At 44.6% G+C, this 17,401-nt stretch overlaps 1 protein-coding gene across 3 annotated transcripts in view; it reads right to left on the reverse strand.

Moving 5' to 3' along the window:
- ACTL6B (actin like 6B) overlaps positions 1-13,563 on the reverse strand; it is a 28,175-nt gene extending 14,612 nt beyond the window's left edge. The window contains exons 1-6 of one of the 3 annotated variants that reach the window (XM_073623132.1): positions 13,409-13,563; positions 11,339-11,415; positions 3,995-4,157; positions 2,209-2,309; positions 2,009-2,106; positions 1,818-1,912 (exon numbers count right to left, since the gene is read on the reverse strand). In XM_073623132.1, coding sequence (XP_073479233.1) covers positions 1,818-1,912; positions 2,009-2,106; positions 2,209-2,309; positions 3,995-4,157; positions 11,339-11,415; positions 13,409-13,433 — 559 coding nt within the window. In that variant the 5' untranslated portion in view covers positions 13,434-13,563. Of the gene's footprint in view, positions 1-1,817; positions 1,913-2,008; positions 2,107-2,208; positions 2,310-3,773; positions 3,890-3,994; positions 4,158-11,338; positions 11,416-13,408 lie in introns of those variants that run through there. The other 2 variants (XM_073623133.1, XM_073623134.1) reach the window with 2 other exon arrangements.
- Between the last annotated feature and the right edge of the window lie 3,838 nt (positions 13,564-17,401).

Consider the following 17,401-nt stretch of genomic DNA (forward strand, 5'->3'; position numbering starts at 1 on the left):
CACAGAGTTAAGGGGATGCAACCCCCCCATAGAATTCAGGAGATGCATCCCCCCATAGAATTCAGGAGATGCATCCCCCCATAGAGTTCAGGAGATGCATCCCCCCATAGAGTTCAGGAGATGCATCCCCCCATAGAGTTCAGGAGATGCATCCCCCATAGAGTTCAGGGGATGCATCCCCCATAGGGTTCAGGAGATGCAACCCCCCATAGAGTCCAGGAGATGCAACCCCTTCACAGAGTTCAGGGGATGCAACCCCCCAAAAAACACACACAGATTTTAGGGGCTGCAACCTTCCATAGAGTTCAGGAGATGCAACCCCCCATAGAGTTCAGGAGATGCATCCCCCCACAGAGTTCAGGAGATGCATCCCCCCACAGAGTTCAGGAGATGCATCCCCCCATAGAGTTCAGGAGATGCATCCCCCCATAGAGTTCAGGAGATGCATCCCCCATAGAGTTCAGGGGATGCATCCCCCCATAGGGTTCAGGAGATGCAACCCCCCATAGAGTCCAGGAGATGCAACCCCTTCACAGAGTTCAGAGGATGCAACCCCCCAAAAAACACACACACACAGATTTTAGGGGCTGCAACCTTCCATAGAGTTCAGGAGATGCAACCCCCATAGAGTTCAGGGGATGCAACCCCCCACAGAGTTCAGGGGATGCAACTCCCCCATAGAATTCAGAGGATGCAACTCCCCCCATAGAGTTCAGGGGATGCAACCCCCCATAGTGTTCAGGGGATAGATGAAACCCCCCATAGAGTTCAGGGGATACAACCCCTCTCCCATAGAGTTCAAGGGATGCAACCCCCTTCCCCATAGGGCTCAGGGAATGCAACCCCCCCCCCATAGAGTTCAGGGGATGAAACCCCCCATAGAGTTCAGGGAATGCAACCCCCCCCCATAGAGTTCAGGGGATGCAACCCCCCCATAGAGTTCAGGGGATGCAACCCCTCCATAGAGTCCAGGGGATGCAACCCCTCTCCCATAGAGTTCAAGGGATGCAACCCCCCTCCCCATAGGGTTCAGGGAATGCAACCCACCCATAGAGTTCAGGGGATGCATCCCCCCTCCCCATAGCGTTCAGGGAATGCAACCCACCATAGAGTTCAGGGAATGCAACCCCCTTCCCAATAGAATTCAGGGGTTTAGGGGATACAACCCCCCTCCCCATAGAGTTCAGGGGATACAATCTCCCCCCATGGAGTTCAGCGGATGCAACCCCGGGAATGCACACAGAAACGCACATCGTGCTTGTGGTGTCATTAAGGCTGCATTCACACTTAGTGCAGGTAGAAACATGCTTTGTGTTGCATGCTGTTCGTGAGACATTTCAATGAGCTGCCCTATACATGGCAAAATAGCGCATGAAGCTCTGGTTTGCATATCTTTCACCACACATTTTCGCTTGCAGTAAAACGCGTGGCTGCTTGCTGCATTTGGGGTTCCATTAACAAATGAATGACACCGCAAGCACGATGTCTGTTTTTTAAATGCTCTGGAAACGTGTGCGGAAATGCGTCTTTCTGTGCACGCTCTCGAAATGCGTAGAGACTAAGGCTCCATTCACACCTAGTGTATTTGAAACGTGTCTTACGTGCTTTTTTTGACGTGTTTTTCATGTGACACCCATTAAAATTAATGGGCTGCCATGCGCGTGGCAAAACAGGTCATGGAGCTTTTTCCCATGTTCCAGTTTGCATGTTGTTGCCACGTATTTTACGGCAATTTTTGTGCATTTTTGTGCATGGCGAAACGCGTGTCTGCTTGCCGCTTTTGGGGTGCCATTTAACAAATCAGTGGTGTCACTCACCCTGCTGTAGGACATAGCCATCGTGGACCGGAAGGGCAGTGGTGTGGGTGGCTCCGCTGTCCAGAACCAGGCCTGTGGAACGGCCATTTGCAAATCTGCAGAGAGGGAAGGGTTAAGGAAAATGTCTGTGCAGAGGATACACAGGGAATGAACATACATGACATCATCCTGCATTGTACGGTGAAAGATACGCGGTGAGGACAGCCGTCTTGCACAAAAAAAAGGCAGGGATGTTATAATGTTCAAACATCAACTCGGTGAGCTTCTCCCTCTTGGCTCTGGCGTTCCACTGAAAGACACAAAGAATGGAGAAATAGGACCCGCCCCCTGCAGGGTTATAACATGAGTCTGCCCCTCCTCCTGCAGGGTGACACATAAAGGTGGTACTCACAGGTGCCTCTGACATGAGGACGGGGTGTAGGGCCGGGTCGGACTTCAGGTGTTTGTTGAATGTGTGGTCTAGAATGGCTTGAAAGGCCTCCCAATCTTCAACTGTTAAGATACAAGATCCATTAATAATGAGAGGTGCAAGGATGGGATATACAGCTATGATGAGGGGGGTATATGGTTAGTGAGGTCCATGGTGACTGTGGTACACAATAAGTGGGGTATACTGGGAGTAAGTACATGGTGAGTGGGGTATACTGGGAGTAGGTGCATGATGAGTGGGGTCTACTGGGAGGAGGTACATGATGAGTGGGGTATACTGGGAGTAGGTGCATTATGAGTGGGGTATACTAGTAGGTATACGATGAGTGGATTATACTGGAAGTAGGTACATGATGAGTGGGGTCTACTGGGATTAGGTACACGATGAGTGGGGTATACTGGGAGTAGGTGCATTATGAGTAGGGTATACTAGTAGGTATACGATGAGTGGATTATACTGGAAGTAGGTACATGATGAGTGGAGTCTACTGGGAGTAAGTACATGGTGAGTGGGGTCTACTGGGAGTAAGTACATGGTGAGTGGGGTCTACTGGGAGTAGGTACATGATGAGTGGGGTATACTGGGAGTAGGTGCATTATGAGTGGGGTATACTGGTAGGTATACGATGAGTGGATTATACTGGGAGTAGGTACATGATGAGTTAGGTATACTGGGAGTAAGTACATGGTGAGTGGGGTATACTGGGAGTAGGTACACGATGAGTGGGGTCTACTGGGAGGAGGTACATGATGAGTGGGGTATACTGGGAGTAGGTACATGATGAGTGGGGTCTACTGGGAGTAGGCACATGATGAGTGGGGTATACTGGGAGTAGGTACATGATGAATGGGGTCTACTGGGAGTAGGTACATGATGAGTGGGTTATACTGGGATTAGGTACATGATGGATAGGGTATACTGGGAGTAGGTACATGATGAGTGGGGTCTATAGGGAGTAGGTACATGATGGGTGGGCTCTACAGGGAGTAGGTACATGATGTGTGGGATCTACTGGGAGTAGGTACATGATGGGTGGGTTATACTGGGAGTAGGTACATGATGGGTGGGTTATACTGGGAGTGGGTACATTATGGGTGGGTTATACTGGGAGTAGTTACATGATGAATAGGGTCTACTGGAAGTAGGTACATGATGAGTGAGGTATAGTGGGAGTAGGTACATTATGAGTGGGGTCTACTGGGTGTAGGTACATGATGAGTGGGGTATACTGGGAGTACGTACGTGGTAAGTGGGGTGTATGGTGAGTAGGGTATATGGTGAGTGGATTGTATGGTTATTGGGGTACATGGAAAGTGAGTACACAGCAAAGGGGTACATGGTGAGTTGGTGGATCAGAGGAGAAGCCAAGGATGGTCTTTTTAATGTGCAGAAATTTAATTTTCATTGTTCCCCTCCACAGTCACACACTATTAATATTATACATTTATATAGCTCTGACATATACCACAGTGCTGTACAGAGAACACTGAGCCAGTCACATCAGTCTCTGTACCAGAGGAGCTTACACTCTAATGTCTCCACAACAGTCACACAACCATAGATCATTTTGGCCAGAATCCAGACCGGTGGCACCTTCTAGCACACAGCAGCTGGTCTCACCCATGACAATGGAGGATTATGGGTAATGACGGCAGCCAAGGCTGGTAAGCACAGGATGGCACAGAGCGGGCAGACAGCCGGTACAGAACAGACATGGTTTGGTGGAGAGTTGACACGTCAGGCTCACTCATTCCATTCTTCAGCGGAGAGGTGACCTCGGTGTGAGGCCGCGGCACATGTAGACAGGTGGTGTCTATGTAGTACACCCGGCTCAGCTTGCGCTCTTTCTCTGGGTCAGACGAGACGGACTCATCTGGTGAAAAGACACCCAGGGTGGTCGGGAAGTCAGCCTGATGGGAGGAAAGAAAAGAGGGTTCCAGTTTAGAGTACAAACCCAGTCACTAAAATTGTCAAAACTGTTTATATTTTTCTTCTCCTGGTTCCCCCATAAACGTCCTAATGAAATGAGAATAGTGAAGGGGATAAGGGTAAGCAGCAGTAAACAAAGGGTTTCATTAGGAGTTAATAAGGACTAATACTCCTTTTAACACGTTCAGGTTTTCTGGAATTGTTGGCTATGTGCGCAGGAAAGAACTAGTCCTTGGTCTGCTCATACGCACTCAACAAAATACATTGTAACAATTAGAACATTGTAGCAATCTATTGTATGTCTGGATGCAGTCTGTTTGCTGGAGCCATTGATCTGAAGCATACAGTGGAACAGGGCTGGGACCAGTGGTGGGCAGAAGGGACGACTGCCTTGGGCACAGCATGTATTGTAGGGATGGGGCGCTACAAATGCCTTCTACTATAAGGCTGACAGGAGTAGTGACAGCGGCATCACTACTTCTGTCAGCCCAATGCTGGAAGCAGCAAGGAGAGGAGGAGAGAGCCGGGAGGAGGTGTGGGCTGTGCTCTCTCCCCTTCCTCCTCATAAGCTGGCACATAATAAAGGGGGGGAGCACAATTTGGCATCTTTGCGCTGGGCACTGGATGATCTTGTCCCAGCACTGCAGTGGAGCCTGGCTGCCTAGCTGGCATCCAGATCCTGCAATTACACCACACATGGTGGGCGGGGCTTGGGATGTTGTTCAGCTTGCTATGTGCTAAAACCTGGACATCTTGTATAGAAAAATTTGACTGGACCCCAGTTATAAAAAGCAGAGCAGGGGACGACCTTAGGCAGTCTTCACCCCTAAAAGCCTAACTGTAGCTTAACCTAATTCGAACACTAATGTACACCTCAAACTCATCTCAGTATGTGGACATCTGACCATCCCCACAGTGAGGGTACATTTTTTTCATCCTGGGGTTCAGCATTAATTACAAAGATGTGTGATATCCAGGGAAACAAATAGAAATTATTTCACCAATTTTTTTTAAAAAAGCCCCCACGGTGTTAAATGTATACTATATGATCAAAGTATGTGGACTCCCCCAACAAATGATGAAGTTCAGGTGTTTCCAGTAAAGGGTACCGTTACTACTACATCATACAAAGACATTGTGGACAATTGTGCTCTTCCAACCTTGTAGTAACATTTTGGGGAAAGCCCTTTTCTGCTCCAGCATAACTGTGACCCTGTGTAATAACCCAATCCATGAAGACATGGTTTGAATAGTTTTGTGTGGAGGATCTTGAGTGTCCTGCACAAAGCCCTGACTTCAAACCTACTGAACACCTCTGGGATGACATGGAACACCAGTGGTGAGCCAGTTTTTTTTCATCCATCATCAGTATCTGACCCCACACATACCCTTTTGGCTATATCTGCACAAATTTGCAGACATACTCCAAAATTTTGTGGAAATCCTTTCCAGGTGAGTGGAGTCAGCTTTGTAAAGACATGGTTGGAGGAGTATGGTGTGGAAGAACTCTAGTGGCCTGAACAAACCCTGTCTTCAACCCTACTGAACACTTTTGGAATTGAATTGGTCAGGTCTACTCATCTGACATTGGTACCTGACCTCACAAATGTTCTTTTGACTGATTGGACATTAATTTCCACAGACACACTCCAGAATGTTGTGGGAAGCTATCCCTGAAGAGTTGAGCTAGCTCCATAAAGACATGGTTTGACCAGTTGGGCGTGAAGGAACTTGAGTGGCCTGCACAGAGCCCTGACCTCACCCCTACTGAACACCTCTAGAATGAATTGGAGCACCAGCGGTGAGCCAGGGCATTTCATCCATCATCAGTACCTGACCCCACAATTACCATTTTCGCTACATCTGCACAAATTTGCAGTCATACTCCAAAATTTTGTGGAAAGTTTTTCCAGATGAGTGGAGTCAGCTTCGTAAAGACACACTTACACAGGTGGTCAGACACTATAGCTAGCTTCTGTGTTCTTCCCCTATAACAGCCCCCCTTTCCCCTAAGGCAAGCAGGCCCACAGGTACTCGGTTGTCCCCAGGTCTTATATACACTGCTATAATGCCTGGCCACCACAATGGGACAGGCGTGAACTGAGCAAAGCAAATAGGTAAATGCAGATGGCAGACAGGCAGAGTGGTTCAATGACCTTCCAGGTACAAGGCAGGCATGGTTCATAATAGGGTTAAACCATAGTCAAAAGGCAGGCAGAGTTCAGAGAATAGTCCGATATCCAATCCGAGGTCATCAACAAGGGGATCCAAACAGCAGAGCAGGGCAGACAAACAAGGAGCGTGATCAGGTATTACACACTCTATCACAAGCATGAGACTGCAGGCTTGGCTGGCTTACATGGAGGTTTGGTCTCCTCCCAGAGACTGGCTACATCAATCTCCTTGAAGGTGGATAGACATGGTTGCATCATAGCCAAAACCAGGATGCTGGAATGAGACCAGCAGCTTTCAAATTTTACACGCTCCTAACAAAGACTTGGTCTGACCAGTTTGGTGTGGAGGAACTTGAGTGTCCTGCACAGACCCCTGACCTCAACCCTACTTAACACTTTTGGAATGAATTGGAGCACAACCAACATCCGTACCTTGCCTTAGACACACTCAAAACTTTGGTAGAAAGCCTTTTCAAAATAGTGGAGCCGGCTTTAACAGGACATGGTTTGATTAGTTTGGTGTGAAGGAATTGGAGTATTCTGCACAGAGCCCCGACTTAAACCTCACTGAACACTGTTGGGACAAATTGGAATGCTGATTGTGAGCCAGGTCTTCTCCTCTAACATCTATATCTGATCTCACAAATTCATACAGACACACTCCAAAATCTTGTGGAAAACCTTCCCAGAAGAGTGAAGTCAGCTCCATAGAGACATGGTTTGAGGAGTATGGCATGGAAGAACTCTAGTGGCTGGAACAAACCCCTACCCTCAACACTACTGAACACATTTGGGATGACTTGGCCAGGTCTACTCATCCAACATCAATACCTGATCTCACAAATGTTCTTTTGACTGATTGGAAATCAATAGCCACAGACATACTCCAGAATGTTATGGGAAGCTATGCCTGATGAGTTAAGCTAGCTCCATAAAGACATGGTTTGACCAGTTGGGTGTGGGGAAACTTGAGTTTCCTGCACAAAGCCCTGACCTCAACCCTACAGGACACCTTTGGGAGGAACTGGAGCACCAACGGTGAGACAGGTTTTCTCATCCAACATCAGTACCTAACCTCACAAATACCCCATTGGCTACATCTTCACAAATTTCCAGACAAACTTCAAAATTTTGTGGAAAGCCTTCCCAGACAAGTGGAGTCAGCTTCATAAAGACATGGCCTGACCAGTTTGGTGTGGAGGAACTTGAGTGTCCTACACAGAGCTCTGACCTCAACCCTACTGAACACCTTTGGGCTAAATTGGAGCACCGATGGTGAGCCAGGTCTTCTCATCCAACATCAGTACCTGACCTTAGACACACTCCAAACTTTGGTAGAAAGCCTTTCCAAAATAGTGGAGCCAGCTTCAATAGGACATGGTTTGATTAGTTTAGTGTGAAGGAATTGGAGTGTTCTGTACAGAGCCCTGACTTCAACCCTACTGAACCCCTATTGTGATGAATTGGAACGTTGATTGTGAGCCAGGTCTTCTCCAACATCAATACATGAACTCACAAATGGCACAAATTGCTAAAGACACACTCCAAAATCTTGTGGAAAGCCTACCCAGAAGAATGGAGTCAGCTCCATAAAGACAAGGTTTGAGGAGTATGGTGTGGAGGAACTCTAGTGGCCTGAACAAACCCCTGCCCTGAACCCTACTGAATACCTTTGGGATGAATTGGCCAGGTCTACTCATCCAACATCAGCACCTATCCTCACAAATGTTCTTTTGACTGATTGGACTTCAATTTCCACAGACACACTCCAGAATGTTGTGGGAAGCTATCCCGGAGGAATTGAGCTAGCTCCATAAAGACATGGTTTGACCAGTTGGGTGTGGAGGAACTTGAGTTTCCTGTACAAAACCCTGGCCTCAACCCTACCTAACACTTTTGGTATGAACTGTAATGCCCCGTACACACAGTCGGATTTTCCGATGGAAAATGTCCGATCGGAGCGTGTTGTTGGAAATTTCGACCGTGTGTGGGCTCCATCGGACATTTTCCATCGGATTTTCCGACACACAAAGTTGGAGAGCAGGAGATAAAATTTTCCGACAACAAAATCCGTTGTCGGAAATTCTGATCGTGTGTACACAAATCCGACGGACAAAGTGCCACGCATGCTCAGAATAAATAAAGAGATGAAAGCTATTGGCCACTGCCCCGTTTATAGTCCCAACATACGTGTTTTACGTCACCGCCTTCAGAACGATCGGATTTTCCGACAACTTTGTGTGACCGTGTGTATGCAAGACAAGTTTGAGCCAACATCCGTCGGAAAAAATCTTAGGATTTTGTTGTCGGAATGTCCGAACAAAGTCCGACCGTGTGTACTCCCTATAACACTAATGGTGAGCCAGGTTTTCTCATCCAACATCAATACCTGACCTCACAAATACCCTTTTGGTTACATCTGAACAAATTCACAGACACACTCCAGAATTTTGTGGAAAGCCTTCCCAGACAAGTAGAGTCAGATCCACAAATAAATGTTCTCACCAGTTTGTTCTGGGGGAGCTTGAATTGCCTGCACAAAGCCCTGACTCTCAACCTGAGCTAGGTCTTTTCATTCAACATCAGTACCTGACCTCACAAATGTTCTTTTGGCCGACTGGACACAAATTCCCACAGACACCCTTCAAAATTTTGTAGGAAGCCTTCCCAGAACAGTGGAGCCAGCTCTATAAAGACATAGTTTGAGGAGTATGGTGTGAAGGAAATCAAGTGTCTTGCACAGATCCCTGCCCTCAAACCCACTGAACACTTTTGGGGTAAAATAAGAACACCGGTGGTGAGTCAGATCTTCATGTCCAATATTAGTATCTGATCTTAGAAATGTTCTTTTGGCTGATTGGACAAAAATTTCCACAGACCCACTCCAAATTGTTGTGGAAAGCTATCACTTATGCCGCGTACACACGGTCGGACTTTTCGTCTACAAAAGTCCGACAGCCTGTCCGACAGACTTCCGGCGGACTTGCAGCAGACTTTCTAACGAACGGACTTGCCTACACACGACCACACAAAAGTCCGACGGATTCGTACGTGATGACGTACACCGGACTAAAATAAGGAAGTTCATAGCCAGTAGCCAATAGCTGCCCTAGCATGGGTTTTTGTCCGTCGGACTAGCACACAGACGAGCGGATTTCGGGGTCCGTCGTAGTTACGACGTAAAGATTTGAAGCATGTTTCAAATCTAAAGTCCGTCGGATTTGAGGCTGAAAAAGTCTGCTGAAAGTCCGGAGAAGCCCACACACGATCGGATTACCAGCCAGCTTTAGTCCGTCGGCGTCCGTTGGACTTTTGTAGACGAAAAGTCCGATCGTGTGTACGCGGCATTAGGCTACATGTACACTGTCCACCCCTAAACTAAACTCTCCTGGCAGCAGAAAAACACTTTAGGGACGTTTAACTGCTCCTAAACTCCTATTAAAACTCATGCCTAGGCCTCATGCACACTGGACATTATAAAAACACAAGTAGAAAAAAACGCGAGTGTTGCAACTTTTTTTCATTAGCGTTTTGCCGTGTTAGCATTTTTTTACATTTTTTAGCAAGAAAACACCTCTTTGCTATTTTTAACTCCCACTTTCCCACAATGCTTGAACCTCAAAAATGCTAAAAAATGTCGGATAGCCACATTTCACCAAGTTTTTTAGTGTTAGAGCGTTTCTACAGCTGAAAAACTCCTCTTTAAAACGCAATAGTTCTGGGATTTTTTCCAGCCTGAAAACGCCCCTGCCAAAAAACGCTGATAAAAGCCTATGTGTGCATGGACACATAGGATAACATGCTGGGGAGTTTACTGGCTGCAGAAAAAAACACCTGACACAAAAACAGCAACCGGAACAACGTCCAGTGCGCATGAGGTCTAAGGAGCAGCAATGTACATGAGGCCTTAAGAGTGGACATGGTTTGACCAGTGGAGTAACTCGAGTGTCATGCACAGAGCCCTGAACTCAACCCTACAGAACACCTTTGGGGATGAATTGAATGCCGATTGTGAGCCAGGTCTTCTCATCCAACATCGGTGCCTGATCTCAGCAATAGGCAGAAATTCCCACAGGCACCCTCCAAAATCTTGTGGCCTTCCCACAGAGGAGCATGTTATAGCCACAAAGCAGGCAACTCCATGGTTTTGGAACTGGATGGTCAACGAGCTGTGACGTTCAGATGTCCATGGTCAGGCCGAGGGTGGGGGTTTAGGGTTTACCTAAACCCCTACCTAGAGAAGGAGACCACTGTGGATGCTTTAGCAGGTGGGGCGAAAAAAGGGTCGGACCTACAACCTCCGAACCAGTGAAGTACTTCAAAGATTATGAGGGAAAATGGCATTCTTGGGCTTTCTCGCTTTGGGTGCTTGTCCTTGCAGTTGTCAACAGACTTTTAGCCATATGGTGTAGGCAGATCCTGCTTTTACATAACCTTTTTAAGTTTTAAATGGAGCGTGGAAGGGTTAGAACCCTGGTCAGATTTATTTTGCAGTCGATGTCCCAATTTGGGAGATTCCTCCTCACTTGCTGCTAACTAGACAGGTTTTAGACAGAAGAGGAAGTCAGGGGAAATCCTCTAACAGGCATTTTATTTTAGAGAGTAAGGGTCAGAGCCTAGGGTGGAGTTCAGCTTTAGCTGCTGCCTTTGTTACCAGTAGCAGTGTGGGGTCTCTTTAGCTGTCAGGTTTGTCTTGGTGCACTGTGGTCCTGGGTTCAGCCCCCACCAAAGACTTTATCTGCATGGAGTTTGCAGACTCAGCTGCAAGTGCCCCGCCTTCTCTACTGGTGACATCATCACCGTAGAGACATCTATCCTGAGCTCACTCTTATCCCACCTCATCACGCAAGGCTGCAACAAGCCTGATTTCAGCAGTCAGCTGGTGAGTGACAAAGAAAGGTTTCTGGTCAGCACACTGAAGATCGCAGAGGATGGATATTATAAGGGGGGGGGGGGGTTGATTGAGGTAGTTAAAGAGGGGTAGGTACCTTGGGGCAATCTTCACCTGCATAGCCGGCCCGGACCGAGTATGACCCGATATCAAACACCAGAGCCCCGACCTCATCTGCAAAACAGAACAGACACTTTGAGAAGCCCCGCTATAAAATATTATATAGAGGATGTAGGATGTGTTGTATATTGTATAGAGGATGTGTTGTATATTATATAGAGGATATAGGATGTGTTGTATATTATATAGAGGGTGCAGGATGTGTTGTATATTTTATAGAGGATATAGGATGTGTTGTATATTATATAGAGGGTGCAGGATGTGTTGTATATTATATAGAGGATATAGGATGTGTTGTATATTATATTGAGGGTGCAGGATGTGTTGTATATTTTATAGAGGATATAGGATGTGTTGTATATTATATAGAGGATGTAGGATGTGTTGTATATTATATAGAGGATATAGGATGTGTTGTATATTATATAGAGGGTGCAGGATGCGTTGTATATTATATAGAGGATATAGGATGTGTTGTATATTATATAGAGGATGTAGGATGTGTTGTATATTATATAGAGGATGTAGGATGTGTTGGATATTATATAGAGGATATAGGATGTGTTGTATATTATATAGAGGATGTAGGATGTGTTGTATATTATATAGAGGATATAGGATGTGTTGTATATTATATAGAGGATGTAGGATGTGTTGTATATTATATAGAGGGTGTCGGATGTGTTGAATGTTATATAGAGGATATATGATGTGTTGTATATTATATAGAGGGTGTAGGATGTGATGTATATTATATAGAGGGTGCAGGATGTGTTGTATATTATATAGAGGATGTAGGATGTGTTGTATATTATATAGAGGATGTAGGATGCGTTGTATATTATATAGAGGATATAGGATGTGTTGTATATTATATAGAGGATGTAGGATGTGTTGTATATTATATAGAGGATGTAGGATGCGTTGTATATTATATAGAGGATATAGGATGTGTTGTATATTATATAGAGGATGTAGGATGCGTTGTATATTATATAGAGGATATAGGATGTGTTGTATATTTTATAGAGGATGTAGGATGTGTTGTATATTATATAGAGGATGTAGGATGTGTTGTATATTATATAGAGGATATAGGATGTGTTGTATATTATATAGAGGGTGCAGGATGTGTTGTATATTATATAGAGGATATAGGATGTGTTGTGAATTATATAGAGGATGTAGGATGTGTTGTATATTATATAGAGGATATAGGATGTGTTGTATATTATATAGAGGATATAGGATGTGTTGTATATTATATAGAGGGTGCAGGATGTGTTGTATATTATATAGAGGATATAGGATGTGTTGTGAATTATATAGAGGATGTAGGATGTGTTGTATATTATATAGAGGGTGCAGGATGTGTTGTATATTATATAGAGGATATAGGATGTGTTGTATATTATATAGAGGATGTAGGATGTGTTGTATATTATATAGAGGATGTAGGATGTGTTGTATATTATATAGAGGGTGCAGGATGTGTTGTATATTATATAGAGGATATAGGATGTGTTGTGAATTATATAGAGGATATAGGATGTGTTGTATATTATATAGAGGGTGTAGGATGTGTTGTATATTATATAGAGGATGTAGGATGTGTTGTATATTATATAGAGGGTGCAGGATGTGTTGTATATTATATAGAGGATATGGGATGTGTTGTATATTATATAGAGGATGTAGGATGTGTTGTATATTATATAGAGGGTGCAGGATGTGTTGTATATTATATAGAGGATGTAGGATGTGTTGTATATTATATAGAGGATATAGGATGTGATGTATATTTTATAGAGGGTGCAGGATGTGTTGTATATTATAAGGAGGGTGCAGGATGTGTTGTATATTATAAGGAGGATGTAGGATGTGTTGTATATTATATAGAGGATATAGGATGTGTTGTATATTATATAGAGGGTGCAGGATGTGTTGTATATTATATAGAGGGTGCTGGATGTGTTGTATATTATATAGAGGGTGCAGGATGTAATTTATATCATATATAAGGTTCAGGGTGGTGTGCAGCACTCACCTCCCCCGTACACCCCTCCGCTCATCCTGCACAGACACCTGAGGACCCCCAAGCTGGCCACATCTGATCCCCAGGACCAGAGACCGTCTGAGCATTCTTACCACACCGACCAATAACAGCACAGCTTTCCCAGACATGACCTCCCTGATTGGCTGAGGAGGACGTCATTATAACCAGCCTGTCTGTCGCCTGATAGAAGAAATGGAGAGTCAGAGAGACTTCTTAAAGGGGCAGCGCAACATCATTACACTGCACCATAGAATACGGAGTCTAGAGCGATTAACGATCGCACCGCGCTGGCCATGTGATTCCGACTGCCTCAGGTTTTGTTCAGACAAAGCAAATCCCTTCTTTATTCATTGTAAAAAAAAATGAGACAATCCATTCTATGGGAAGAGGTTGAAGCATTTTATTTTGAATTATATGATGGATAGGGATGAGCTGAACACCCCCCCGGTTCGGTTCGCAGCAGAACATGCGAACAGGCAAAAAATTTGCTCGAACACGCGAACACTGTTAATGTCTATGGGACAAGAACATGAAAAATCAAAAATGCTAATTTTAAAGGATTATATGCAAGTTATTGCCAAAAAAGTGTTTGGGGACCCGGGTCCTGCCCCAGGGGACATGTATCAATGCAAAAAAAAGGTTTTAAACACGGCCGTTTTTTTCGGAAGCAGTGATTTTTTTAATGCTTAAAGTGAAACAATAAAAATTAAATATTCCTTTAAACATCATGCCTGGGGGGTGTCCTTAGTATGCTTGTAAAGTAGCAAATTTTTCCTGTGTTTAGAACAATACCCCAGCAAAATTACATTTCTAAAGGAAAAAATGTCATTTAAAACTGCTCACGGCTGTAATTTATTGTCGGGTCCTGGCAATATAGATGAAAATCATTGAAAAAAAACAGCATGGCCCTTTGGGTCTGGTATGGATATTAAGGGGAACCCGCACCCAAATTAAAAAAAAAATGGAGTGGGAGGCCCCCAGGCACTATATACTCTGAACAGCAGTAAACAGTCAGGTCCATAAATATTGGGACATCGACACAATTCTAATCTTTTTGGCTCTATACACCACCACAATGGATTTGAAATGAAATGAACAAGATGTGCTTTAACTGCAGACTTTCAGCTTTAATTTGAGGGTATTTACAACCAAATCAGGTGAACGGTGTAGGAATTACAACAGTTTGTATATGTGCCTCCCACTTTTTAAGGGACCAAAAGTAATGGGACAGATTAACAATCATCCATCAAACTTTCACTTTTAAATACTTGGTTGCAAATCCTTTGCAGACAATTATAGCCTGAAGTCTGGAACGCATAGACATCACCAGACAGTGGGTTTCATCCCTGGTGATGCTCTGCCAGGCCTCTACTGCAACTGTCTTCAGTTCCTGCTTGTTCTTGGGGCATTTTCCCTTCAGTTTTGTCTTCAGCAAGTGAAATTCATGCTCAATCAGATTCAGGTCAGGTGATTGACTTGGCCATTGCATAATATTCCACTTATTTCCCTTAAAAAACTCTTTGGTTGCTTTCGCAGTATGCTTCGGGTCATTGTCCATCTGCACCGTGAAGCGCTGTCCAATGAGTTCTGAAGCATTTTGCTGAATATGAGCAGATAATATTGCCTGAAACACTTCAGAATTCATCCTGCTGCTTTTGTCAGCAGTCACATCATCAATAAATACAAGAGAACCAGTTCCATTGGCAGCCATACATGCCCACGCCATGACACTACCACCACCATGCTTCACTCATGAGTTGGTATGCTTTGGATCATGAGCAGTTCCTTTCCTTCTCCATACTCTTCTCTGCCCATCACTCGGGTACAAGCTGATCTTGGTTTCATCTGTCCATAGGATGTTGTTCCAGAACTGTGAAGGCTTTTTTTAGATGTTGTTTGGCAAACTCTAATCTGGCCTTCCTGTTTTTGAGGCTCACCAATGGTTTACATCTTGTGGTGAACCCTCTGTATTCACTCTGGTGAAGTCTTCTCTTGATTGTTGACTTTGACACACATATACCTACCTCCTGGAGAGTGTTCTTGATCTGGCCAACTGTTGTGAAGGGTGTTTTCTTCTTCAGGGAAAGAATTCTTCGGTCATCCACCACAGTTGTTTTCCGTGGTCTTCCGGGTCTTTTGGTGTTGCTGAGCTCACCGGTGCGTTCTTTCTTTTTAAGGATGTTCCAAACAGTTGATTTGGCCACACCTAATGTTTTTGCTATCTCTCTGATGGGTTTGTTTTGTTTTTTCAGCCTAATGATGGCTTGCTTCACTGATAGTGACAGCTCTTTGGATCTCATATTGAGAGTTGACAGCAACAGATTCCAAATGCAAATAGCACACTTGAAATGAACTCTGGACTTTTTATCTGCTCCTTGTAAATGGGATAATGAGGGAATAACACACACCTGGCCATGGAACAGCTGAGCAGCCAATTGTCCCATTACTTTTGGTCCCTTAAAAAGTGGGAGGCACATATACAAACTGTTGTAATTCCTACACTGTTCACCTGATTTGAATGTAAATACCCTCAAATCAAAGCTGAAAGTCTGCAAGTAAAGCACATCTTGTTTGTTTCATTTCAAAACCATTGTGGTGGTGTATAGAGCCAAAAAGATTAGAATTGTGTTGATGTCCCAATATTTATGGACCTGACTGTATATACTATACAGCCTGCCCTATATACTCTGCAGAATATTGGGCCTTAGGTGTTGGTGGTGGTGGTGGTGTTGGTGCCACAACACTGTAAGCCCTCACAGTTACTCTTGGTGGATGCAGGAACGGGCCCTGTGTTGAAATATTATATCAAGAATTGTAATTACATGCCCCTGTTAAAATGGGGCAGGAAAATTGGGCCTTGGATGGTGGTGGTGGTGTCCTAAACCAAAAATATTGTTGAAAGCTAGTAGCTTTAAGATTGAGGAGGAATAGGATAGTCAGCATAGGCAGTCTTCAAGAGATCCCACATCCATAGCAATTCAATCAGTTACATCAGCATCAGGTGCTTGATAGCTGCTGATCCAAGACTGATTCATTTTTATGAATGTGAGCCCATCAAGGGAGTCTGTGTCAGGCGCACTCTTTGATCCATTACAAACCCTCCAGCAGCACTGAATGTGCTTTCAGAAAGCATGCTGGATGCAGAACAGGCCAGTAGCTCAATTGCATATTGAGCAAGTTCTGGCCAGTGGTCCATCCTCAAGACCCTGTAACCCAGTGGATGCTCTGTTGGAAAGGTCTCCAAGTATGCTCTTGCCCCTAGATATTCCTGCACCATGTAATGCAGATGCTGGCGATGGTTGCTTGAACCGATCAGACCTTGGCGCTGAGGACTGAAAAATTCTTTAAAGGCATCGGCCAGCCACCTTCTCCACCGCTCTTCCTCTGACTGAACGAAGCCTCAGCAACACGTTGTCCAGCACCAGGAAATTGTAACCTCCCAGGGTCTGGAAATGCATTGCACAAACCTTTCTTCAAGGCCTCCTGAATAGGGGTGAGCCGAACACCCCCCGGTTCAGTTGGCACCAGAACCTGCGAACGGGCGGAAAGTTTGCGCAAACTTTAACACCCCATTAAAGTCTATGGGACTCGAACGTTCGAAATCAAAAGTGCTAATTTTAAAGGCTAATATGCAAGTTATTGTCCTAAAAAGGGTTTGGGGACCCGGGTCCTGCCCCAGGGGACATGTATCAATGCAAAAAAGTTTTAAAAACTGCCGTTTTTTCGGGAGCAGTGATTTTAATGATGCTTAAAGTGAAAAAAAAAAGTGAAAATATTCCTTTAAATATCGTACCTGGGGGGTGTCTATAGTATGCCTGTAAAGTGGCGCATGTTTTCCATGCTTAGAACAGTCCCTGTACAAAATTACATTTTTAAAAGAATAAAAATCATTTAAAACTGTTTGCGGGTTTAATGTAAGAAAAAGAAAACAAACTTCGCCCACGGGACTTTAAATGAGGTGTAAATGGTGATCAAAGGGTAAAC

Source organism: Aquarana catesbeiana, linkage group LG03 (genome assembly GCF_042186555.1).
Source record: "Aquarana catesbeiana isolate 2022-GZ linkage group LG03, ASM4218655v1, whole genome shotgun sequence".
Lineage (NCBI taxonomy): Eukaryota > Metazoa > Chordata > Amphibia > Anura > Ranidae > Aquarana > Aquarana catesbeiana.